The sequence below is a fragment of the Esox lucius genome, chromosome 6 (genome assembly GCF_011004845.1).
Source record: "Esox lucius isolate fEsoLuc1 chromosome 6, fEsoLuc1.pri, whole genome shotgun sequence".
Classification (NCBI taxonomy): Eukaryota; Metazoa; Chordata; class Actinopteri; order Esociformes; family Esocidae; genus Esox; species Esox lucius.
Window position 1 is genome coordinate 15,308,843 of NC_047574.1, and position 25,845 is coordinate 15,334,687.

Here is a 25,845-nt window from a genome sequence, read left to right on the forward strand (position 1 = left end):
GTGCTGATTTAAAGAGGGCTGTGCACAAAATATCCCTTAGCAGTTTGATTGAGCTACAACTCTTCTACAAAGAGAAGTGGAAATAAAATTGCAAAATCCAGGTGTGCTATGTTCACCGAGAACTAAACTTATGTAAAATCTGTTTCCAAGAACAAATTCAGGAGTGTGTACTCCAAGCCATGCAACCAAGGCAATGACAGTTTTTCATTTATAATTAATTATCTAAGAAATTATGCAGTTGAATTTCAATTAAATATTGTTGGTTACAAGGTCTTATTAAAGGTGAAAAATATATTTTTTGGTTGTAGTCTTTGTATCCACTATATCTTCCCATTGATAGGCAGTAATGTGCAAAGGTATAAAGCCACTTGAGGAAGTTGCAATCTGAGCAATTAGTGTTTGTTTCCTTGTAAAAATACACAATATAACATTGGACTAAATATAAATAAACATGAATACAAATAATAACAATAATGGTTTTGTGTTCAAGAGTTTATGCTTCAACGATGAGAAAAGGTCTCACAAGTCTCCCAGCACGGTAATGACTCCAAACACTTTGCAGAGATTTCTAAGACCTACTTGGTGCATATGTTTGCAGATGGAACACAAAGTATTAGATTTGGCATTTCAGAGACCCAGCCCCACCATCATTTAAGATGTGTTGGATTATTGTTATTTTCATTGTATTCATTTTGCTTTGTGTTTACTTAAACGTTACTGGGAAAGTTGACAAAAGAAAGCCTCTCCTATATTCAAAACATACTGTATACATTTTATTGGAACCAGGTTCTATGGTCAGATGAGACAGAAATACAGACTTTTTGCTACAAACACGAGATGTGACGTTTAAAAAGGGATAGTCATGCAGAAAAAGAACTGCTTCCCGATGTGACGTATGGTAATGGGTAAGTGAGATTGTTTGGATATTTTGCTTCCAAAAGCCTTGGCAACTTTTTTTATTTGACTTTTTGTCATTTTAGTTCCAATATTGTATTTGTATCAACTGCATGGTCTAAAAGTATTCAACATACATAATCTACACACTTACAAACTACAAATTAGAAACAAAAAATGGCAATGGGTCGGTTCTGTGGACATAGATTAAGCCTCGTCCTGCACTAAAACAATCAAGCTCATTGGAAATATCCATTGATCGTGATGTTGTTTTATCCAGGATTAGACTAATTCTTACTTCACCAGTCCAATGAGATAAAAGACAATGTACTTCAAACATGTTTAAAGAAAGCTCCCATGTACAACTTACAACGTACACCAAATGTGTCTGAATCAAGTGAAAAATACATGTGTCCGTATTGTGCGAAAATCATGTGTGAGATCTTTCAAGTGTTTCTTTTTTAAATGGTGTAATCTGAGGAAATGAACGTTGTCATTCCTAATTGCCTTGCGTCCTAATCAAACGTGTCCTTCAATCCATGTTCCGTTTTTGTGAAAATTATGTAATTATTCTGTTAATGTATACATTACAGCTAATCAATGCATTCATACAATATTCCCCAAATGTGTAAAATGTGTGGTGTTTCTCCTCAAGGTCTGCTGTGCTAAATATCCCTAATATCTGATTGATTGCCTGTTAAGCATTTTGAAGGCAACTATAATTCACTTTTTCATATGAAAAGAGACGACTGACATTTGTAACCTTTTGTGGTGACCATTAAAGCTGGATCATTCTGTATTCAGACAAGGATTACAACTAGCCACTGTGCATCAAGTGGGGTTGATAACAATGATATTAAGATAAACTGTGGGATTGTTTAGGTTTTTAAATTGGAATAAAATACATGAAAGGGTCCTTGTTTTGGTTTTAGGAGATTGTGCAGTTTTTTGTTGCATAACTTTCAGTCAAAGGATTTAGTTATTTTTGCTTTTTGTTCCTCCGTCAATGTCAGGTTTTCTCTTCTCTTTATTTACAGAGAGTAAGGAGGTGTATAAGAGACAGGTGTTGTCAATCACCTGCATCGCTGTGGGGATCAGTATTCTGGGCACACTCTGTATGGCTCTCTACTGTCGGAACAAGTTAGTAGCCATGAGGAATCTGATCTAACCAGAGGATCTGATCTCAGTACAGTTCATGCTTAAACCCACAGAACACACTACAGGATTTAGATCTACTGCAGTTTCAGCAAACAGTCAAATAGCCTACTATTAGATTCTGGATTCACTGTGGTATTACTTCTACTAATTATACATGTAGAGTACCAACTTTCCAGTTTGCCACTGACATGGTCAGAATGTTATTTGTAGTTTATCAGTATGGGCTGTGCACACATTAAAGAAAACTAAAAACAACTTACATTCTTAAGGCCTATGTGGACTCGACATGAGTCAGAAAAATCATGTCAAAATTGACAACAAGATAAGATAATTTTAGTCATAAAAGCGGTTTTGTCCAAAACAGTGATTTGCAAGATGATCGGAATGATATTTGCCCACATTCTTACAGCTGGCAACACTCAAGTACTCATCCATTTGAAGCGCAGCTGCACATGACCGATAAGTAATGCCGGGTGCGAAATTTGGGTTCTCTTTGGCTTGTCCTATCGAGCCTGTTAGATGGTGACGATCAGTAAATTAAACACACTGGCCATCCAAAGTCAACCAAATTTACCACGCTCGCACACCAGCCAGCCTGAAGCAAATTGACAAAATAATTTGGCTTGCTCATCCACCTGGGAATTCACACTATAGACACCCACATTAAACCATACCCCGAAACCAACTCATGATTGAATTCAGTCAAGGTCACTAACATTTCGTAATGAATCAAATAAAAATATACAAGATCAAATCAGGAGGTTCAGCAGCCCTTTAAATGTCTTTGCAGGCTTTACATCCTGTTTATGCCTGAAAGCACCTCTCTAGAATATCCTTTATATATTCATCAAGTACTGGGGTCAAACATCAAACCTGTAAAGGCAAACTGTCATTCAGGGTATAAGGCACAAAAATCCCAGTGATAAATTGCATTGTAATTTCATACGGTCTGTAATATAATGATGTGAGTGAGTGAGCAGCCTGACAACCAGACAATCGGATCAAACCATGATCTAGTGCTATTCGGATTTAATCTATAATGTTAAAGCACAGGAACATATCAGCTCCATCAGAGCCCTTCAATCTACACTTTTCACAACACAGATCAGGGATTGAGAGCTACATAGTGATGTCTGAGGTTTAAAGGCCAAGGAAAGAATAGTTATCCTGAAATGTACATGCTCTCGTCCTCTAAGGAGACGCAGGGAAAAACTCCAGGCTCACTTGAAAGAGAGTCGCAGCTTGAAGAACTACAGCGCCAATGCCTCTGCCTTGGTGTCAAAATCCAGCAGGAAGCCTAACACAAGCCTGCAGCTACAAAATGTGAGTATACTGCGGGTATTCTGCCCTTCCTTCACATCCTTCATGCTGAAGACTTGTATTCAGGGTGACAGATCATTTTGGAGATTGACATGTTGAACAACTGCCTATTGGCATGTTGAACAACTGCCTATTGACATGTTGAACAACTGCCTATAACTGACTATTCCACCCTGTTACACCCAAACCATACTCTTTGGAGTTAGCACTGTTAGCACTAATGAATTTCAGAGAACAGTGCTCAGTCATTTGGGACATTGGACTGGGTGATGTTACCATTCATCATCTGCTCAATAGCTTCTGTCAACAGATATGCCAATCTAATTTGTTTGCATGGCAAAAACACGACATTCATTTGAATGACAGTCAGAGTTGGTGCCAATGCACCGGAGAAAGATGGTGATGTCAGAGTACGCTAAAAAAGGCTTCCAAACGTTTTTTTGTGGGGTGTTTCCTAAACAAAGAACCCTTTATGGTTCCAGGTTCCATGTAGAACCCTTTGTTCTGGATGGCTAGCTAGGGTTGCCTTGTCACATTATCTCGTGGTGGGGACACCTGCAAGCTAATTGTGGGCTCAATCAGTGTGATAAGAAGCAGAACATTTGGTGTGACATGATTCAGAGGACATGACCCAATCTACAACTCTCCAGAGCCCACTGGGAGTAGGTGTTGAGGGGTGTTTAGAATTTTTTCTTACTGTATATATAGTTGATAAATAACATGTTTGAAAAGAAATGTGCCTAATAATTAACATCAACAGTGGTAGTATTTCCAATTAAATGCAACATTATTGTCTGCTTTTCACTTCTGACATCAGTTTGGCTACAAAATTTTACAACAATGATATTTAGACATAGTAAAGTATTTTATTAAAATGTTGTAATTTCTTAATGTGGTTTTTGAGACATATCTTTTCATAACATTATGGAGTTGTCTAGTTCTCTGCTGAAACAATTCCAGTTGTTAACTCTGGAATTCCGGATTATCCTCCTCTGTATGCACCATTAACTGACAACCAACAAGTTTACCTGGTTGGATGGCTAACCACTGTATGTGTCCGTGTATTTGACCTGGATTCTTACAACCTTATATGGCACCATTTATACTTAAACATGTAATATTTCCATTGTGTCAGTGAATTCATTACGGATATCCATTATCAGACTCTTTGTGCACAATTCCTACTAAATCACACTTGTGCTTCAGGCTCTATGTGACAATAATCAAAATATCTAAAATAATTATTTAATAATCTTATCTTGGATTAATGCATGTACGATTCCTGGTGTGTTCCTTGCACTTACTGTAAGGGAACGTCCTTGGGTTAATCGGCTTTCTGGGGTTAATATCCAATTACATTGACTCTACACAGTACAACTCCTTAATCAAACATCGACCCTCTTGTACATTTGACATCCAAAGTACTTAATTTTCACTGTACATTCTGGATGATTTGCAGATTTTCAAGAGGTCCTCCCAGCCAATCGAGGGAGCTGTCAGTGAGTCCAGTTTTGCCCAGTGCAACGAAACCCCTACCAACAACTCCAGAGGTCCAGAAAAACATTACAGGTAGGACATTCATGAAGGGGTGTAACTAGAAGGGTTGTAACTTGTGAAAATAACGGAAAGTAATGGTTACCACCTGGATTTCACAATGATATACCAATGCAGCTGTAGCTAAGGTAGCCAACATTTCCTTTCATACCTCTTGTAGCATTAATGTAGACTTAGGAAAATGCTTATATAATTGAATTATATTAGTATCTTACTGGTAACCATATGTCAACATGGAAAATCCTACCTGATTGGAAGATTGGCGCTTGTTTCTTTCCTCCACTTTCTGAGCACTGCTGTCCCACAGTAACATGAAGTGAGTTGCTAACGAAAGCTGGTGTAGAAATCAGGGTGACCGCTAAAGCACTTTCATAAACTTAATAATGTTAAATTCATGTGAAAATGTACAACTACAGCATTAATGTAAAACAGTTTAAGAAAAATGAAAACTCCATGATTCTGAATACTCTCCCAACTTCCAACTTTGGCAGACAAATTTTAAACCTTGGTGAGAGTGTTTCTTACTTTTACATTACATTGATATTAGCTGCTTTATTTTTAGCTATTGCCAATTTTTACACTCAGTGATGAATGATGGCTGTTTTCATGTGATCGGTTACAATATCTTGAAGTCAACCAATAATAATGCTTATTATAATAAAGTGCTGCGAGCTTGTTTATTGTCCCCTGGTATATAAGAAATATAAAATATGTAGAAGTGCTAAATGTTCTCCCCTTCCCATGTCAAAATGAACACATTTGTAGAATATTAGGTTTAGAATTGTACATCTTTGTTAGAGTTTGAAAAGCAATAGGTTGTACGGACTGTAAACAGGGTATGTTACCATGCCAATAGTCTTGCAAGGCCACACCTCAATCTCTTCACATCTCCTTGAATGTCCAGAAAACATTTATATGAAAAACTGAATTGTACCAGAGCTAAGATTTCTATTGGATGTTACATTTCAATCCAAAGTATATGGCGTAGTGAATAGATGAGGAAGCTCGCAGCGTTGTTCATGCAAATAGCTACTAAATAAGAACCAAAATGCTGAGTGAATATTGAGATTACAATAGGCTCCTGTCCAGCTCTCCCAGAGCTGCCAGGAACATAAGTCTCGTCAGTCAGGGTAGTGGTTCTCCACTTGGGGTTTGTAAAAAACATATACAGGGTAAATGTGTTTAGATTTTACTGTTCAAAAAATATATTTCTAAAAACAAGCTTTTCAGTCACCTACTAAGCTTTCAGTAGCAGCTCTAGGCATTGAGCCGTATGCCCACCGTCAAGCAAACATCATCTGAAGCACCGCTCATGCAAGGCATTTGATTGGGTTTATGTGTTGTGAGGCATTACTAATTAAAACAAGGTTCCACCCCTTCGTTTCACCCCTTAAACTCTTTTTTTTTCAACCTGATTGCACCAAGCCTACGGTGGCCTGGGCTAGGAGGCTACTATGTTATACTACACTGTACTACCAAAATATTAAGACCACTCACAGGTGAAGCGAATAATGTTGATTTTCTCTTAACTAGCGCACATGTCAAGGTCTTGTTAGATTAGATGGTAAGCAAACAATCAGTTCTCAGTAGTAAACATTTTGGATGCAGGAATGGGCAGAAGACCTGACCGACTTTGACGACGGGTAAATTGTTATGGCCGACTGGGTCAGAGCATCTCTGAAATTACAAGGTTAGTCTGGTGCTCCCAGTAAACAGTGGTGAGTACCTACTGGCAGTGGTCCGAGGAGGGACAAACCTCAATCCGGCGACAGGGTGTTGGGCGCCCAAGGTTCATCGATGTGCGATGGCAACGAAGGCTTTTAAGAAGAGCAAATGTCTCTGACTGACTGACCGACTGACTCCCCTTTGTTAGATAGCGTAGCAGTTAGAGACTGTCATGGAGACTACCAGGGTTTTATCCTTGCCATGTGCCAAACAAATTAGGTGTTAGGATTTGTTCTGGACAGACTAGGACTTATATTGCAATGGAAGAACTACAGCACAACGCACATATTGCTCTTTGTTTTATAAAGAAACTAACCAACCATAGAGTGATTTGAGTCATTGTTTTCATTGTAGGTACTGTATAGCTACCAGGTAGCCATCCACAACATAGCATAGAGACATGGACTGTCACGTTGGTGACCGGGGTCCGATCCTCATAACACACCAAACAAATTTGGCATTAGGATTTGTTCATATTGCTCTCGTTTTCAATTTACATAGCGTAGTTCACTTGCATAGCTTTTAGCTATTTAACTGTCTATTTGTTTTCTAAAGAAACTAACCAACCATGGAATGATTGGAGTCATTGTTTTCATTATAGGTACTGCATAGCTATTTGCTAGCCATCTACAGTAATCTCTTTAACGTGTTGAATGTAGTGTAGCGATCCTGTTATACTTGTTGTTGGTTTGGTTGTTTTTTGACCTAATGTAGGGAACAGTGGAGTTTCAAATAATTGAATTGACAATGCAAGTGAACAGGCACCACATCTCAACACACGTATAACGTGCACCCACACCTGCTGTTTAAATAGTGTAGTGGTTAAAGACGCAGTCTGTCACATAGTAAAGCGAGGGTCAAATCCAGCTTGGGCAACAACATTCATCCCTTCTAATGGCAGGCCAGCAAAACTAGGCTTGTCTGGTTCCTTTTCAGTTTGATTGCATTCAGGTTAAGTATAATTTGGATACAGTTTTAAGCAAATTAAGATATGTTTAAAGGACAGAATGCAAATTGTATTTAAAGAGGGAATTTAGGTTTTCTGGTATTTAAGCTCTTTATCTACTTCCCCAGAGTCAGATTAACTTTTGGTATCGGCATTGATTAGCTATAAAGAAATGATGGCAAGTTCCTTCAACACAGCCACATCCCCAGCTATAAGAGGGTGTGCACACTTATGCAACCAGGTTATTGTGAGTTTATTGTATTTTTCCCCTCAAAGATTTCAATTTGTATGTCAATTGAATTGTTTACATTATAGGTCACATTAAAGGTGGAAAAAGTTCTGACATGATTTATCTTTGTCTCATTCTTTTACATCACAAGAACCTGTGGGGTGTGTAGACTTTTTATATCCACTGTAGGGATATCTTTAGTGATATTGTTCCTCTGGAAAGTCACAGGATTTTAACTAGGTATTCAGGGATCCATTGCTATGGGGAGCTACCCTAAATGTGGTGTATCAAATAGTGAGTGACACATATAAAAATCCACTTTTATGGATTAAATTTAACTTTTTTTGCTTTTCCTGTGGATTTTTTCAGATGTAGCTCCCTTGCTCACTGTTCGGACCAGAGAAGTAGAGCCAATCACTGGGCAGTACCTCGTAGAACTCCGCCAATACCCAGAGGAATGATTAATCCAATTGGAGGATCCAAGTATTCTGGCCCTTCTTACCAACATCTTCAAGAGTTGGAGTCGTCTCAGAAGGAGGTCGAAGGGTATGTTTTATTTGCCGGTTTATCAAACATATTTAGTACTGATGAAATCTTATTGTCATTCTACTTATTGTCATACATCATATCCTTCAACTTGAATACTACTTCTGCGAACCATACCTCTGATTACTGTTTTTGAGACATTTGTCTATAAGTTAGCCAAGCACTGTCTTACCTTAAACCTGTAGTCTGGGGAAGTAACTATGTGTAGTGATGGCCATATGAGTCTTCATTACCTTACCTTCTTTCTAGCAGCAAGATATTATGCTAGCATCGCTAACACAGATTTTAATTTTCAAAATAAAAGCCATCATTGAAATATATAAGCGAATATAGTTAGCAATCTAGTCTGTACATTTTGTGTTTAATCTCTGTGCCAATATTGTTTGTGTCTGTTCTTTTTACAGACTATATTGTTAACCATATTACCGTATTAATTTCAATTAAGGCTTTTATTGTGATAAAGAAAATCTGAGTGCTGCCAGCATAATATCCTGCCTGCTAAAATAACGCAAATGAAGCCTCGTTTGACCATCACTAACCATGTAGTCCAAAATGTCTGTCTCACCTGGACAGGCTTCAATTCCAGGATTCAAACAGCTCTTGTACAACTAAAGAATTGTCATGATTTTATACATTTCAGTGTTATTTAAACCTCATAGTGTGGCCATGTCATTCAGAAAATAGGGAAATCATGTTTTAACTTCATTGGGTCTTCATTTTCCTAACCTCCTACATTCATTGTCTTAACCTTCTATGTTAATTCTCCAAACCTGTTATGTGAACATCAGTCCATGGTACAGAGGGAGGAACAAACAAAAAACAAAAAAACAGAACATGAATTGTTATTCAAACAAATAAGCTATGTGTAAAATAAATAATCTTATTAATACAGTTTTGGGGTCAAAATCTATAATTTATGAAAACCTAAATAACACCAACTCTTTTTAAAGTAGGTACGTTGAATTGATTGAATGATTTAGATCTATTGTTTGTAGTTACTGAAATGCATCTAAAAGGTACTGGTAAGAACATTTTAAGGAAGATCCCATAACCACTGAGTGTAAAAAAGAAGAAATGAAATGCTTTCAAATGCAATTTTGACACAGTAACTGTTGATGCTACAAAGCTTGGGAGCATCATAGAGGAGAGAAGTTATGACTGTGTTCATGAGGATTGTATCTTGAATTTAAGGGGTAGTTGACAGCTTAAACCATTCAAAAGGTAGACAAGTACTTTCTATGTGCCAAATGGCACTGGTCTACAGAAACCCAGGTCCTGTGTGAAAATGCACAATGGGAAGAACATTTATCCGGACATTTTCTTCATAGACTAAGGTTTTTACACTGTTTAGAGCCTGAAATGATGTTGTCTACTGATGTCTATAGTCTAAAATATCAGATTGTCTGATTCAGGATTTGTCCATGTAAATTATTAATCTCTGCTGTGTATTGTAGCATAGGGCTTAGTGTGACAAGTTATCAGATTGGAGCAGCTGAAATGTAGCATTTTAGCAATGACTTTCACAATTTCAATAGTTTGACAAGGATTACAGGATGGATCAGCCATCCTGACTTTAAACATGTGCTAATGTATGCAAGTATGGCTTCCGGGGCTTGGGAACTTGTCCATAGACTGTTTCTGTTAGCTGGAGGAGTGTCAGAGTCATTATTCAACAGCAGAAAGAGAGAGCAAGCACCACTGTGGTTGTTTTGGAGAGAAGAAATGGTGCATAAGGAACCCAGCCTATCACAGTCTCCTACACCAGGCTGTGCAGCCCTTTTGTCTGCTTCTGTCATCACACCTCTGACAGCTTTCATCTTTGATTTATGAATCCACCTGTAATCTTTAAACAAGAGTCCCTGTCTCCAAATCCCTCAGGGCTATGGCTGCTTGCTCTTTTCCACTTGCTCTCTCTCTCTCTCTCTCTCTACTTCTCTCTACTTCTCTCTATTTGTCACTCCCTTTCTCCATCTGGTTTCCTTTCTAGCTCTTTACTACCCACGTCACCTCTCTTTCTCTCTCCTTTTCAAGTTACCCTCTATCACCGTCTCTCTTCATCCCACTCTCTGTCTCCCTTGCTCCATTCCTGCATCTCTCTCTGTCTCCCTTTGCTCCCTCTTCCCCCAGTCATTCTAAATAAAGCCTCAGAATGTGGCACGCTGCTGCGTCTGCGCTGACAAAGCTTTAGATTTCATTTCAGCTGGGGAAACGTAAGAGGCAGCTTTTTTAACTGAGAAATGGGACTCACTGCACTAAAGTTATGTTCCTCGTGCCGTTGTCTTAAATATGCTGAGCAAACATCTTTATGTTTGTGTTATCTTACAATCCGCATCCCACAAACAAGGGATATTCTTAAGGACATTCGGTCACTACCCCATCGGTAACTTATTTGGTTTTGGAACAACATTCTCCAGAGGAGTTTTTTTGATTGAGGTGACGATATGTGAAGATCCCAAATTGACTTCCCCTCAGGGACATTTAGGTGGTTCCCTACTTTCAGTAACTCAATGGAGAATATTTAAGGACTTCCATTTTATTACCCAAAAATAAAACAATTTTAGGACCTTTGGATGGCACAAAATGGTCCCTTATTGGTTTGCTACACATTCATTACATGTCAAGTTCAACAAGTAACTCTGAGACTGTGCCAAACAAACCTTTCAGAGTACCACAACTTAATATCCACAAAATGCCCTAAAATGTTTTGGCAACTTCACCAAGAACAAAGAGGAATAGGAAAAGGGCTTTCAGGGAACTATGAAAAAAACCTTATGATAATGGCCTTAAAACATCTTTTGGGATTCTCCAGCGATTAAAGAGTGAGCAAACAAAAATATCAGGGGACAATGACAAAACATCCTGAGGACTTTAAGGGACAATTTTGTGCAACGTCATAATACGTTTTTTTTTGTTTAATTGGGCCATGAAATTCCATTTGTTTAAACGGTAAGCGAAAAGAAAGTGCCATAACGTTTGTGACATACTCACCTACTGTATGCCAGGTGACATAACCCACTGTGTGAAATAGATGAATGTGTAAAATTGCACTTTATAAAGAGTGACATGTTCTGCTGCAGGATCCCACACACTTTAAAGTGAAGTAATGTTAGCATAAAAAACTCCTACCTTGATTATGGCCCCCAACATCCGGAAATGTGTTCTTTTGGAAAGTAGTTGCATTTTCCACGGTTCAGAAAAACCCACACAACATTACATTGACGCATACTGTGTGGTGTTAGACCCAGTCAGGCGTTAGAAGCATTCACCCACTCCCCTGCTCTAAGATCTGCCAGAAAATGTTGGCATCATTGTAACAGGTTGTAATTATGCCCTTGTTTTCAGCATGGTAACAGACGAGGAACACTTGGGACTACTCCAAATAATCTTGGCTCTTACACATACACACACACTCAAGCTTTGCAGGTCAATCATCCGATTTATATACCTTTAACACCCTATTATAACAAGTGGATAATGAACAAACTATGATAAATTGAACACAATATGGCCATGCTAAGTAGGTTGAGCATGTGGCAGTATAATACTATATTATTTTTTTCTTGTTGAAATTCGTTGTGTTCATTTTTACATTATTTACTCAAAATACAACTGCTTTTTCATGAATCAAAACTTATATTACAAATCTAAAACCCACCAGGCTTATAGAAAAATACAGCTATTTGTGTTGGCCTATAGTGTATAGTCTTTAATGACAAAATATTACATATTTTGCCAAAGACTCATCTCTTTCATTTTATCATGTTGTGAGTACATGACACAGTTCAGAATCGGATGCCCACATAGTTTATGTGAGTGCAAAAAATGTTGCAGGTATAAAGAGCGCATTTTAAAGGGACTGACATTCTACTGCAACCCTCACCTCAGCATCACACATGTTGTGGCAGGTAAAATGGTATGGTTTAGTTCACAGGTACCAAACCAGTTCCACGGAGAGCCAAGTGTCTGCAGGTTTTTGCTCTCACCTTGTACTTGATTGATTAATTAGGTCACTAATTGGTTAGGTTCTACCCTCACCTGGTTGTTTAGGGCTGAACTGGGAACCAATTTAAAGGGAAAAACTAAAAATCAGCATAGATTAGGCCCTCGGTGGAATCGGTTTGACACCTGTGGTTTATTACATACAGTATCTCACAAAAGTGAGTACACCCCTACATTTTTTTAAACATTTGTTTATCATCTTTTCATGTGACAACACTGACGAAATGATACTTTGCTGAGTGTGATATACACTTTTGAGATACTGTAGCTTTCAATAGGCTTGTTTACTGCACCTGTAGTGGGAGAGGGGCATACACTGTTGGTAGGCTAAATTGGATTGGATTTATAATATTATTCAACAACTACACAATCAGATGTTCTTATTTCCTAATATAATTAGACTATTGATTCACAATATTGCATTCATAAAGATAGTTTGTTGTACATCAACATTTGCCAAATGGATAGATTGTTCAATACTGTAGATTGATGAATATGAAATAATAAAATCCATGTTAAGGCTACTCAATAAATCTATGTTTTTAAAAGTTAAGCATAATATGTCATTATTTCTGTGTAGGCTGTAAAATAATGTGTAGCTCTCTATACCCTACAAAATTCAATCTGGATAACAAGACTTGACAACACAAAATAGGTTTAATACTTTGTTTATTATTGCCAATATAAATGTATACAAATTGAATAAAATATTTGTATACAATGTGTGTCCTTTTTTAACAAGTTCTTGACCAGTGTATGACTTCCAATGTATAATTAGAATCCGTCATCTTGCGTCTTCCCCATTGCAGAATATTACAATGGTACCATTTCTACCCACAATGTTTGGACAGCATTTAACAATAACTGGCTTTTTTGTCAAAATAATAGGCCTATTATATCACAAAACAAACAATTATTTCGAAACTATTGCCACAATCACGACCATGTTGGTTGAAGGGGAAAAGAGTAACAACTTTTGTAGATGCTGCCTTAAAGAAAAGTCATTTTCATTATGGTTTGAAAGGTGTATTTGTTAGTCAGTACATGATGGAGGGATTGATTCAGTTGGCAGAACATTGAGTCCTTGACCTCCGGCATGACTCACTGAAACAGACAGGCAGGCAATATTAATTTCAGTATAATCGCAGATGGAATGGGTAGTGTTATCATTATATTCTTTAAATGCTGTAACAGCCGAGCAGGAATTTTGACAAAAACAGCAGGATTGCTTTACAAATGTGGATGAGGTCTTCACATTACAGGGACTATTCAGGTCAACAAATTGGCTAAAATTGTTGGCATTTCCTGAAAACTGTTGATGCAGTGCAGACCACTGTTAGGGCCTTTATAGAATACACAATTACAGATGAACTGTCTACCTCAGTTGACATATAGTACAAGGTGGTAGCCATGGACTCCAGCTGGCCCAGAAGGCAGGATAACACGATTAGGTGGAAATACTGACCAACAGTATTTAGAGATTTACAGACAACCAGCATGTCGTGCCAACTTAGGTAATTGGTTGGATAATTGGTTGAGACATTGATCAATGACAATATAACTTACACACACACAATACACACAGTGCTACAATAACAAATTAAAGGAATATGCAGTTTTATAATAACCGTAACTTAGCTATTTACATGGAGCACCAGTATTTAGTCTTTCTGTGGGATACTTTTATTTTTATTTGACTTAATTAAAATGATAATTGAACAGAGACCTATGTTTCCTTTAGAGCCTTGTATTAAATCAGTCATTTGTATTAAATAGTAGTCAAAATCCTTTTTATCTGACTCCAAATAAGCCCAAAGTATCTCTACAACTATCCAGTCTTGTTAGCATGTTTGATAACTGCTGTTTTTCCAATTAAGTGAAATGGTTTAGATTTTTCTGCAGGACAGCCTTATATACAAACATTAACCAATGTCAGGCCCGTCTAGAAGTCAGTGAGTCCCAACCAACCAAATTGTTTAAAAGACAACAATGTGTATAAAGGTTTGCACCAGTAATAATATACATATTCAGATATTTCAATGATGATGCTGAAGCATGAAAATATAGTGCATCACCCTGACCTAGTATCGACATAGTAGTGGCTTGCACAATGTATTTGCTATCCTGAGATGACAGACTTGTTTTTTTTTCATAAAATAACACATTTAATTGTCAGTTTCTTAATATTATCACCTAAACAAATCCCAACGTATTTGTTGGAAGGAACACGTTTTGTGACAGAACAGTCCAGTACCTCTGACACAGCCAAGTATAAAGGTTTTGGTAGACAGGAAGCTTGGTCCCAATCTGAGATAAACTTGACCATCTGAGACCTAGGGTGGTGCAGTTGCTATACTAAGTGGTGATGCAATCTGTCAAGATGCTCAGTGTCCAGCTGTAGATTTTTTAGAGGATCTGATTGCTAACGCCCAAATAAATTAATGACATGCTTTCACATGTTTCTGGTTGTGCGTGCTTTGTGTGGAGTGGACCTTGTTGTTTTATTGGTAATTGGATACAGTGAGGGAAACAATTATTAGAACCCCTGCTGATGTTTTACGTTTGCCCACTGACAAAGAAATGATCAGTCAGTTATTTTAATGGTAGGTTTATTTGAACAGTGAGAGACAGAATAAATCCAGAAAAATGCATGTCAACATTTTTATAAATTGACTTGCATTTTAATGAGTGAAATAAGTATTTGATCCATTCTCAATCAAAAAGATTTCTGACTCCCAGGTATCTTTTATACTGGTAACGAGCTGAGATTAGGGGCACACTCTTAAAGGGAGTGCTCCTAATCTCAGTTTGTTATCTATATAAAAAACACCTGTCCACAGAAGCAATCAATCAGATTCCAAACTCTCCACCATGGCCAAAGACCAAATGGAAGAAACACAAAAGAACTGTCAATCTCCCTCAGTCTGGGGCTCCATCCAAGATCTTACCTAGTGGAGTTGCAATGATCATGAGAATCAGCCCAGAACTAAACGGGAGGATCTTGTCAATGAGCTCAAGGCAGCTGGGACCATAGTCACCAAGAAAACTATTGGTAACACACTACGCCATCAAGGACTGAAATCCTGCAGCGCCCGCAAGGTCCCCCTGTTCAAGAAAGCACATGTACAGGCCCGTCTGAAGTTTGCCAATGAACATCTGAATGATGGGTGAAAGTGTTGTGGTCATATGAAACCAAAATCTGACCAAAATCTAGCTATTTGGCATCTGTTCAACTCGCTGTGTTTGGAGGAGGAGGAATTCTGCCTATGACCCCGAAAAACACCATCCCCCCTGTCAAACATGGAGGTAGGGACGATGGACCGGGCTATGTACCGTCAAATCTTGGGTGAGAACCTCCTTCCCTCAGCCAGGGCATTGAAAATGGGTTGTGGATGGGTATTCCAGCATGACAATGACCCAAAACACACGGCCAAGGCAACAAAGGAGTGGCTCAAGAAGAAGCACATTAAGGTCCTGGAGTGACCTTGCCAGTCTTCAGACCTTAATCCCATAGAAAATCTGTAGAGGGAGCTGAATGTTTGAGCAAACGTCAGCCTCGAAACCTTAATGACTTGGAGAAGATCTGCAAAGAGGAGTGGGACAAAATCCCTGAGATGTGTGCAAACCTGGTGGCCAACTACAAGAAACATCTGACCTCTGTGATGGCCAACAAGGGTTTTGCCACCAAGTACTAAGTCATGTTTTGCAGAGGGGTCGAATACTTATTTAACTAATTAAAATGGCAATCAATTTATTACATTTTTGACATGTTTTTCTGGATTTTCTTTTTTTTCTGTCTCTCACTGTTCAAATAAACTTTATCTTTGTCAGTGAGCAAACGTACAAAATCAGCAGGGGATCAAAAAAACAATAATCCTCACTGTATCTACTCTTTCTACTCCTTTTCAGCCTGAGGGGAAAGTTTTTGCTTCTTCTTTTTTTGTAGTCTCATAATAACATTTAAATGATTTTTTAAAAGTACAAATATTTGGTGTAATGGTAGAAAATGTCACTGGGAGACCAGGGTTTGAATGCTATTTGCGGATTAGCCTTGGGGTGACATGGAGGGCTTTGGAATTGGCAGGCACCCTCTGGGTTTGGGGGGGGGGGGGGGTTAGTAATCAAATATGGTTGCCTGGCCTTGTTGAACTCTAGCAACTTTAATGGTGGCTTGGGCACCTGATAGCTCAATCGAGGTAGGTCAGAGAAAGCGTTCAAGGGGTTCGGTGAAGTTAGAAGACCTGTGGACCAGAGGAAGATTTGAGTGACCGTTAACATTGACTAATATGATGATAGTTAAACCTGGCCGACAGTAGAGTTTACATGCTACGAAAGGTATGCTTGTTTGAGCTTTTATATCCTTACTGACAAGGCTTATGTGGTCAGTCTCTAAGCCCAAATATTGTTTATTTTGGATAGGCTTATTTGGATATTCAGACGGGGCCCCCTAGCGGTGAAGGTCTCATAGACTTTCAATGAAAGTAGGGCTTAGGTGGCATAACACAAGAAGTTTTGCAAGTGGCACGGTACGTCATGCTTTATCCCATGAGTGGTGCCGCTTTCTGTGTGCACTGGCTCACGGATCCAAAATGTTCAGTTTTTTAACTCTTGAGCATCCGACGCTCATGTTTACCAATGAACAGAGTTCATTTTGTCAATCAAACATTCATTTATTGACACTCAGTCAACATTCAACACAAGATAAATTAATCCTGGCTGTTTTGGATATTTGCTGAATTCTATTTTCCACAGTGACCTAAACAAAACAATTGCAGCTCAGAGGAATGTTGGTGTGGTTGTGGGTTCATCAGCTTGTATAATAGCCTTCATAGTGGTCTGACTGGATGGCTTTGTCCATGTAGACATAACTATATTGTTTATTGATGGTAATCATTATCATCCTTTGTTTGTCTGCAACTTTTATTTAATGTACAAAACACCAATGTATTACTTCTGTTTAGATGAAATTAACCAAACCTAGCAACGCCACAGCGTTGTTACTACAGTGACCAACGCAATCTCATCTGTGTTGTTCGGCCTTAAAAGTTTAGGGATGCCTGGACAAATAGTTAATATTTGGATATTTATTAGCATAGGTGCTGGGTGAGAAATTTACTCAAAATAAATAATTTTGGGCAGCTACAGAGGACAGCACCAAATAGCCTTTAGCTGGTTGCAGATTTTGATCTCCAACAGTCCCAGTCAGCAGGGCACATCACTTGTGTCTAATTTCCATTTGGTTTTCTGCGAATATTTATCCAAAACTGGACCGGGAGTGTGAATATAATGTTTTTTGTTGTGCTAGGCAATCAGCCCACAATAAAGGACATAACATTTGCATAGTATATTGAAAAGAGTAGTACATCAATACAACAAATATCTTACATTTTCCATTTGTCAGAGTATCCTGACATTTCAATCATTTGTATAGTATTAAAATGATAATTCTCCCGCCATGTAATATTATGTAACATTGCATGAAATGCATTTACAAAAGGCCACATTTTCTGGCATTTCGTGCCAAATAAAAGTATTATTTTGGTAGGGCCTATAACACTTTTTTCAAATGGTCAGGGAGGGCCGAATGATGTATATAACATGGCTATAACATTTAAGATCAGAATTTTTTTTTATATTGATCTTTGTTTAACATAATTACACAATGCTGTGATTTCACCTTGAAAATAATAATTTTGTTAGACTACTTTTTTTTCAGAATCCAATGTATTTTCCACTTAGATATAACGGCACAAATGATGTTGTAACAATGTTTATTCAATGTGTTTGTGCCTAGTGGCAAGTGCTTATTTCATACATCTGCCATCTTTCCAGAAAGTCTTACACTGACACATAGCATCCCTTAGGTTCTACTTTTACTCATACTTTTAGGTAAAATTGTCAGATTTCCAAGGGCTTTCTTTAAATCCCCCAGGTAAAAAATACACACAGGCATAATTGAAATATGCAGATACCTGCCTGTCATTGCTGTGAAATTGTTGTTGACAGAATCTGGAGATACTTCAGCACGAATCAGACATCAAATTACCTGCTTTAGCTGTAACGGCTCTTTTCTTCAAGGTCACCCATCAATGTAATTGATTCCACTGACAAGGTTGCTTCTATAAGCAATGGTCGACCTTGGCTGTTCTACCCCCGTCGGTGGTAAGTCCCTCACTCATCACTGGTCTACACATCACAGATCTATAACCGTCTACTAGACTTCTCTGTCTGCCTCTAAATCCAAAAACAAACACAGAACACATTTAGATTGGTACATCTGTTAAGAGTCTAACCAAGAATGTAGACTTAACCCCGCATAATATCTTAGATGCGGTACCGCCATTAATAACCCGAAAAACAAGCCTCCAGAAAATTGGAACAGAAATTATGCACATACAGTGGGGAGAGCAAGTATTTGAAACACTGCCTATTTTGCAGGTTTTCCCACTTCCAAAGCATGTAGAAGTGTGTAATCTTTATCATAGGTACTCTTCAACTGTGAGTGACGGAATCTAAAACAAAAATCCAGAAAATCACATTGTATGATTTTTAAGTAATTAATTTGCATTTTATTGCATGACATAAGTATTTGATACATCAGAAAAGCAGAACTTAATATTTGGTACCGAAACCTTTGTTTACAATTACAGAGATCATATGTTTCCTGTAGTTCTTGACCAGGTTTGCACACACTGCAGCAGGGATTTTGGCCCACTCCTCCATTCAGACCTTCTCCAGATCCTTTTGGGTTTTGGGTCTGTCACTGGGCAATACGGACTTTCAGCTCCCTCCAAAGATTTTCTATTGGGTTCAGGTCTGGAGACTGGCTAGGCCTCTCCAGGACCTTGAGATGCTTCTTACGGAGCCACTCCTTAGTTGCCCAGGCTGTGTGTTTCAGGTCGTTGTCATGCTGGAAGACCCAGCCACGACCCATCTTCCATGCTCTTACCGAGGGAAATAGGTTGTTGGCCAAGATCTGGTGATACATGGCCCCATCCATCCTCCCCTCAATACGGTGCAGTCATCCTGTCCCCTTTGCAGAAAAGCATCCCCAAAGAATGATGTTTCCACCTCCCTTCTTCACGGTTGGGATGGTGTTCTTGGAGTTGTACTCATCCTTCTTCTTCCTCCGAACACGGCGAGTGGAGTTTATTATTGTCTCATCAGACAACATAACCTTCTCCCATTCCTCCTCTGGATCATCCAGATGGTCATTGGCAAACTTAAGACGGGCCTGGGCATGCGCTGGCTTGAGCAGGGGAACCTTGCGTGCGCTGCAGGATTTTAATCCATGACGGTGTAGTGTGTTACTAATGGTTTTCTTTGAGAATGTGGTCCCAGCTCTCTTCAGGTCATTGACCTGATCCTGCTGTGTAGTTCTGGGCTGATTCCTCACCTTCCTCATGATCATTGATGCCCCACGAGGTGTGATCTTGCATGGAGCCCCAGACCGAGGGAGATTGACCATCATCTTGAACTTTTGTGGACAGGTGTCTTTTATACAGGTAACGAGTTCAAATAGGTGCAGTTAATACAGGTAATGAGTGGAGAACAGGAGGGCTTCTTAAAGAAAAACTAAGAAGTCTGTGAGAGCCGGAATTCTTACTGTTTGGTAGGTGATCAAATACATATGTCATGCAATAAAATGCAAATTAATTATTTAAAAATCATACAATGTGATTTTCTGGATTTTTATTTTAGATTCCGTCTTTCACAGTTGAAGTGTACCTATGATAAAAATTACAGACCTCTACATGCTTTGTAAGTAGGAAAACCTGCAAAATCAGCAGTGTATCAAATACTTGTTCTCCCCATTGTATTTATACTAGCCTGTAAAGACTGTACAGTTCAATATCAAAGAGGCTTACATCTGTTCGATCAGCCTGATTTTCCTAACTTAATTAGGAGAGAAAAAACAATCCAAAATGTGTTTCAGATACATTTGCAAAGCTAACTAAAAAGCAGCATTCCACTAGAAGTGGCCTTTTCATCGGCAGTGATGAATTCAAGAACTTCTTTGGAGAAATTAAATGAGTGAAGGCAAATATCCAAACTCCTGTTCCTTTAAAATGGAAATAGCTCTTTCTCAGTAACTCGCTTTCTTTCCTGAAGACAAATAATATTTATAAAACACTGCAGTCTGGTTTTAGAACCCATCATTGTATTAAAACGTCACTCTTGAAATGGTGAATCTGTTAAATCACTTTTTAATGGCATCATACCAAGGCTCCATGATTGTCATTGTGCTTCTTGACCATAATTCTGCTTTCAAAAACACTCATCACTCCCTTCTTTTGGAAAGATTTGAAAATCATATTGGTTTTCACTGACAAATTCCTGCCTGGTTTAGATCATATAAATCAGGAAGCTATCAATCGGAATCAATTAATCAAAGGTAGTATTTTTTGTTCCTCATGGCTTGATACTGGGCCACTTTGTTTTCACTTTATGCTGCCTCTCTGTGATGTTATCAGGAAAAACAATGTACATTTTCACTATTCTGCAGATGATACACAGTTATACATTTCAATAAAACATAGAAAATCCCCAAAATTGACTACCCTGAAACCCTGTGTTTTCGAACCAAGGATATGGATCACATTACTCCAGTACTAGCCTTTCTACACCGACTGCCTGAAGATTAACCTACAATGCGTATGGAATTGCTCCAAATTATTTATCTGAATTGGTCCTGCTGTACATACCTGTACATAGAATTTCTAAACAAACAGCTGGAGGCAGGGCTTTCTCCCATATAGCACTATTATTGTGGAATAATCTGCCAATCCCTGTGAGAGATTGATAACTTTAAGCATTTGCCCATGTCTTCCGTAGGATCTATGATTAAGTGTAGTCTCAGGGTTTAGACCCGAGGGATGATGCCTCCTAACTATTACAACATCCTTTGGGATGGGGCCATAGTGTCTCTAGACCATCCACCGTCTCAGTCCCAATTGTTTATGCTATCATCTTTGAGTAAGTGTAGTGCAGGTTTATGCATTTCTCTGGGAGGACTGCCCTCAGTCTGGAATTCCAGGGAAAGACACCCTCCACTCTTTTGGACGGGGTCACAGTGTATCCAGACCAAACCCCCATCTCAATATCCGTTTTTTATTGTCATATTGTCATATGTTTATGCGCCAAAGGAAAGGGTCAGTCTGAATTCTATGCTGAGGTATCCTTTTGGATCTCAGGGATGCTCCATCTAATTTTTCTGGTGTCCTGTTGAATCTTAGGAGGACCTGAGTCCTTGGACCACGCCTTAGGATCTAGCTTCTGCCTGATGATTCCTGCTGTCACTGCACACAGCCCAACTGGTCGTCCCTGTTGCTGTCCTTGTCCACCTGGTTGTGCAGCTGATCTGGACTCTGCCCGAAAGACTCCGGACATTTGTATTTATTGACCCGCTGGTTATCTGAACATGCAAAGCCCGAAGACTGGGACCCACCATAGAGTCCGGATCTTCTCTAGATTATTTTTAACCCGGGTGCTGTGCATCAAGTTATTGTTGTTGCTTGCTCTTTGGGGGTTTCAGGCTGGTTATCTGTAAAAGCACTTTGTGACAACTGCTGATGTAAAAAGGGCTTCATAAAATAAATGTGAAAAGGTTTAAAACTCACAAATGTGAATATATGCTTGAAAGAATGAACACACTTGAACAATGTCAGACAATGAGTTGCATTATTTTAAGATAGAATTCCAATATTGCACTCTAAATACATCACAGAAACCTAAAATAAAACGAATAATAATAAAAACAACTAGAACTACTACTAGAAAGGCGTGTCCCTTCAAATTGACCATTGTTGCGGAAAGGCAATTGTCAGAAGAGATTGCAAGAATGGTTTCAATACCTAAAATACCATTTCTTGTAAGACTTCTTCTTACAGTTGAAGTGTGTACTTTGGTACCAGATGAAACCTGACATCTTGTTAGAAGCTTTACAAAGACAGGATTTGCATCTGTTCCTCAAGGACCTTTAAGTGCTGTTTATTCAGATGCAGATAACTTAACCAGTTAATGTTTTAATGATGCCATCTTAAAATACCAATTTCTTATTATTACGTTTATTGGATTATATATGTATTCATATTAATGTTTTATAATATTTGTACAAGCAAATAAACACTTACTTCACAGAAATGACACATTTCACATGTACGCTCAAACTTTTGCGCAGGAGATCTTTATCAGTCTCTCTCCCCTCTGTCACAGATTCATAAATGACCAGCTGTCCGTAGGACATACATCAAAACTTGCAGAGTAATCCACAAGGGGAAGCCTTGTTATGGATCAAAGTTTTTAAGATGCTGGGGAATTATTCAAGGGAAATATTGACTTGTTGAGCATCTCTGAATAGTGATGTCAGTGTACAGCTTAATTGATTAGCAATTTTGTTGTTTACTTGTCTTTTGTATATAAAGTTATACATGGGGAGTCAAGCTCATACTTTCATACATTTCCACTCTTTATTTGACATTGTACATTTTATGCTTAAGTGTGTTAGGTGTATAGTTTTGCTTAAAACCGTATTTAAGAATAGCTAAAGACAGCTCACTGCAGAAAAGGTTTAACCCAAACATAACAACAAGGATCAGTGCTCCGGACGAACTTTCACTGAATCTCTCACTAGGTGGAACCAGCAAGATTTAAAAGATTTTAACTATTTATTTTACATGAAAATGTATTCAGTTAACAGGATTGCGATGAGGGGCCCCATGTTTTTTATTAAGAATGTAATAATGGCTAGACCTAATAGAGTAATTGTACATAAATTGACATTATTGTTGGGTTGATTTAGCTGTAGTAATCTTACATTATATAGTAACAGGACCCTCTACCGGTGAACAGGAAATTGAAGACTTGAGTCTGGATTCTATATGCAAGCATCTCACTCAGAAAAGGAGACTTATTGTTTTTATTTTCTATACTTGAAAAGTGTGCTTGAAACAAGGTTGATAACTGGTTGATAACTGCTAGGCAAGGATGATAACTGCTCCTCATTGAGCAGGAGTGAACAGTTTTAGCTGGCAACAACACCATACTCTAGGACACTGACATATCAAGCAGTACCAGCAATTAAGGTAAATATCATTTTTATTTTATTGTATTACCTTTGTACTGTATATTAACTGCATGTATCGACTGATTTATATTGAAGTTGGTACGCAAGGTTTTATTTTAATGTATTTATTTCTATTTTCCTGTTTTTCAGCTTTGACTGCACAATGCTGCTGTCCTTCCTAGAGATGATCTGCCTGAGATAAAATAACAAATGTGTACATTCAACTTAAGAAGTATTCACACCCCCCAGGAGCAAAAGTGAATGCAAAAAAGAATAACTCAGTCATATTTTGGGCTAATACATATGGGGGAGCCCAACATTTCTCAAACATAAAACATTGTATTGTGTATGATTTTTTCCCTGCAAAACATAGGGTTCAGAAATATTGCCATCACTACAATCCATGTTTCTGGATGCCCCCCTTGGAGAGGATAACTGCACTGAGCCTCTTTCTGTGAAGTCTGGTAGACACAGTTTTGGAGGAATCTTTTTTTGGAGGACAGCTCCTCTATGTAGCATGTAAAGATTCTTATATAGTCTTAGGTTTGTACTTGTGGGCTGCCCTTTTCAATTCAGGCAAAAGGTTTTCAATTGGATTCAAGTCCAGAGATTGAGGCCATTGTAAAAAAAATATTTTGTTGTCCATCAATTGTTGAATTTGATGTATTTTTGGTGTCACTGTCTTGTTGAAAGGTCCATCCATGGCCAACTCTCAATCTCCTGGTAGAGGTAATCAGGTTTTGGGCACAATATCTTAGTTCTTGTGGAATTCATTATGCCACTAATCTTAACAAGATCTATTTCCATATTCTACTGTCAGTAGCAGCTTCCTCTCCTTGTATGTAGTTCCTTTTTGCCGCCAAATACGTCAATGCTGTGCATGTCCAAAAAATCTTTCATGCAACACTTCTAACGCATGTTGACATGGAGGTGGTATATAACGGTTGATTTTGAGACTAGATAACCCCAAGATTCCATTAGAAATTGCAGTTCTGAAGCTATGATCCTTGGGAGTCTTCTTTGCCTCCCTCACTATCTTCCTCACTGTGTGTGGGGCCGTCCTGTTGTTGTCAAATTTGCCAGACTTCTGAAACTCTTTGATTATTGCCCTTCTTATAAAAATATATGGCTCCCCTTTAGGTTAGTGCCTAAATGCCCAAGTATGATTAATTGTTTAGTGTTTTTTTTTTTTTTTCAATTTCATGAAAGGTGCCAATACTTCTTGATTTGATTGATTTGAGTCAGTTATTCATAGATAAGGCCAAGAACCTTACAAATCCTCTACCAAAGTCAAGATATAAATGTGAATGCCCTGTGTGGTACAGTGGTGTAAAACTGCCGAGATTCTTTTGTTCATGTTTGATGCGGATGACCCAGTCCCTCACTAAGGGGCGAGTTATCAGTCATTCGGGTCATTGGGGTCCAGGCTTGTAATATTCAATGACAATTTTATGTCTGTTTTGGATTATGTGTTATAATCTATATGCAAGCAGCAGCGTCTATATTCAAATCATTAGACGCTGTCTTTCACTGTGCATTTCAATTTATACTTTAGGATAATTTTAAGCCTGTGTATGTGAGGAAGGAGATGCACTCTAACTATATTTATTTACAAGGCACTAATGCAAACAACATGTGCCAAATTCTGACAATGTTTTTCCCTTTAAAGCTTTGCGCAAAGTCAGCTAGATCTGACCTCACATATAATTTCAAATAATTGTTGAACCAGGACACAGGATTGGTTAGTACATGAAATACCAAGGATAGTTTTGGAAGTAGGCACTGCTAATATTTTGCTTGAAGAAAACATTCTGATTGTGAAATAATATTATTAGATTATATATTTGTATTTTAATAAATATGTTCTAATTTTTTATTTTATTTTATACATTCCAATTTGTTGTTTAATAATCTTTATTGTGAACAGCCAGTGAAAAATCTGATATGCCTGTTTAAATAAAGGTAAATAATAAAAGCTTGCACTGCCTCTATGACATTCACATGATATGGAGACTTCACTGTTAATGAAGAGCTTGCAAGTAAGAATCTGACTGTATGATTAAAAGCTCTATCCTGTGCACGTATTGAACACAATTTGTTCTTTGATCATACTTGAGATGTCTCTAAAACTTAATTGGAGTGCATCTGGGGCAAATTGATTAGACATACAGTAATTTGGAAAGGCACACAACTGTCTGTTTAATGTGGACATTTAATTTATCATTGCATCCTTATTCATTATTCTATTAGACATTATCTTGTACTCTGTATGCTTTAAACATTGTGTACTTGTCAACAACTTCTGATGTCTGGAAGGGACACATCACAGTGCATGACTGAGCGAAGACCAAGCAATGAAGTCCAAGGAACTATTAGTGGAATTGAGTCCTGTCGTAGATCTGGGTTATA

The 25,845-nt window shown here is 38.2% G+C and overlaps 1 protein-coding gene across 5 annotated transcripts in view; it reads left to right on the forward strand.

Moving 5' to 3' along the window:
- Positions 1-25,845, forward strand: part of LOC105010528 (pro-neuregulin-3, membrane-bound isoform) — a 374,591-nt gene that overhangs the window by 342,621 nt on the left and 6,125 nt on the right. For 3 of the 5 annotated variants that reach the window (XM_010869859.4, XM_020047031.3, XM_020047030.3), the window contains exons 5-8: positions 1,932-2,034; positions 3,249-3,375; positions 4,832-4,941; positions 8,196-8,372. In XM_010869859.4, the coding sequence (XP_010868161.2) occupies positions 1,932-2,034; positions 3,249-3,375; positions 4,832-4,941; positions 8,196-8,372 (517 nt within the window). Of the gene's footprint in view, positions 1-1,931; positions 2,035-3,248; positions 3,376-4,831; positions 4,942-8,195; positions 8,373-18,449; positions 18,534-21,607; positions 22,350-25,845 lie in introns of those variants that run through there. The other 2 variants (XM_020047032.3, XM_010869860.4) reach the window with 2 other exon arrangements.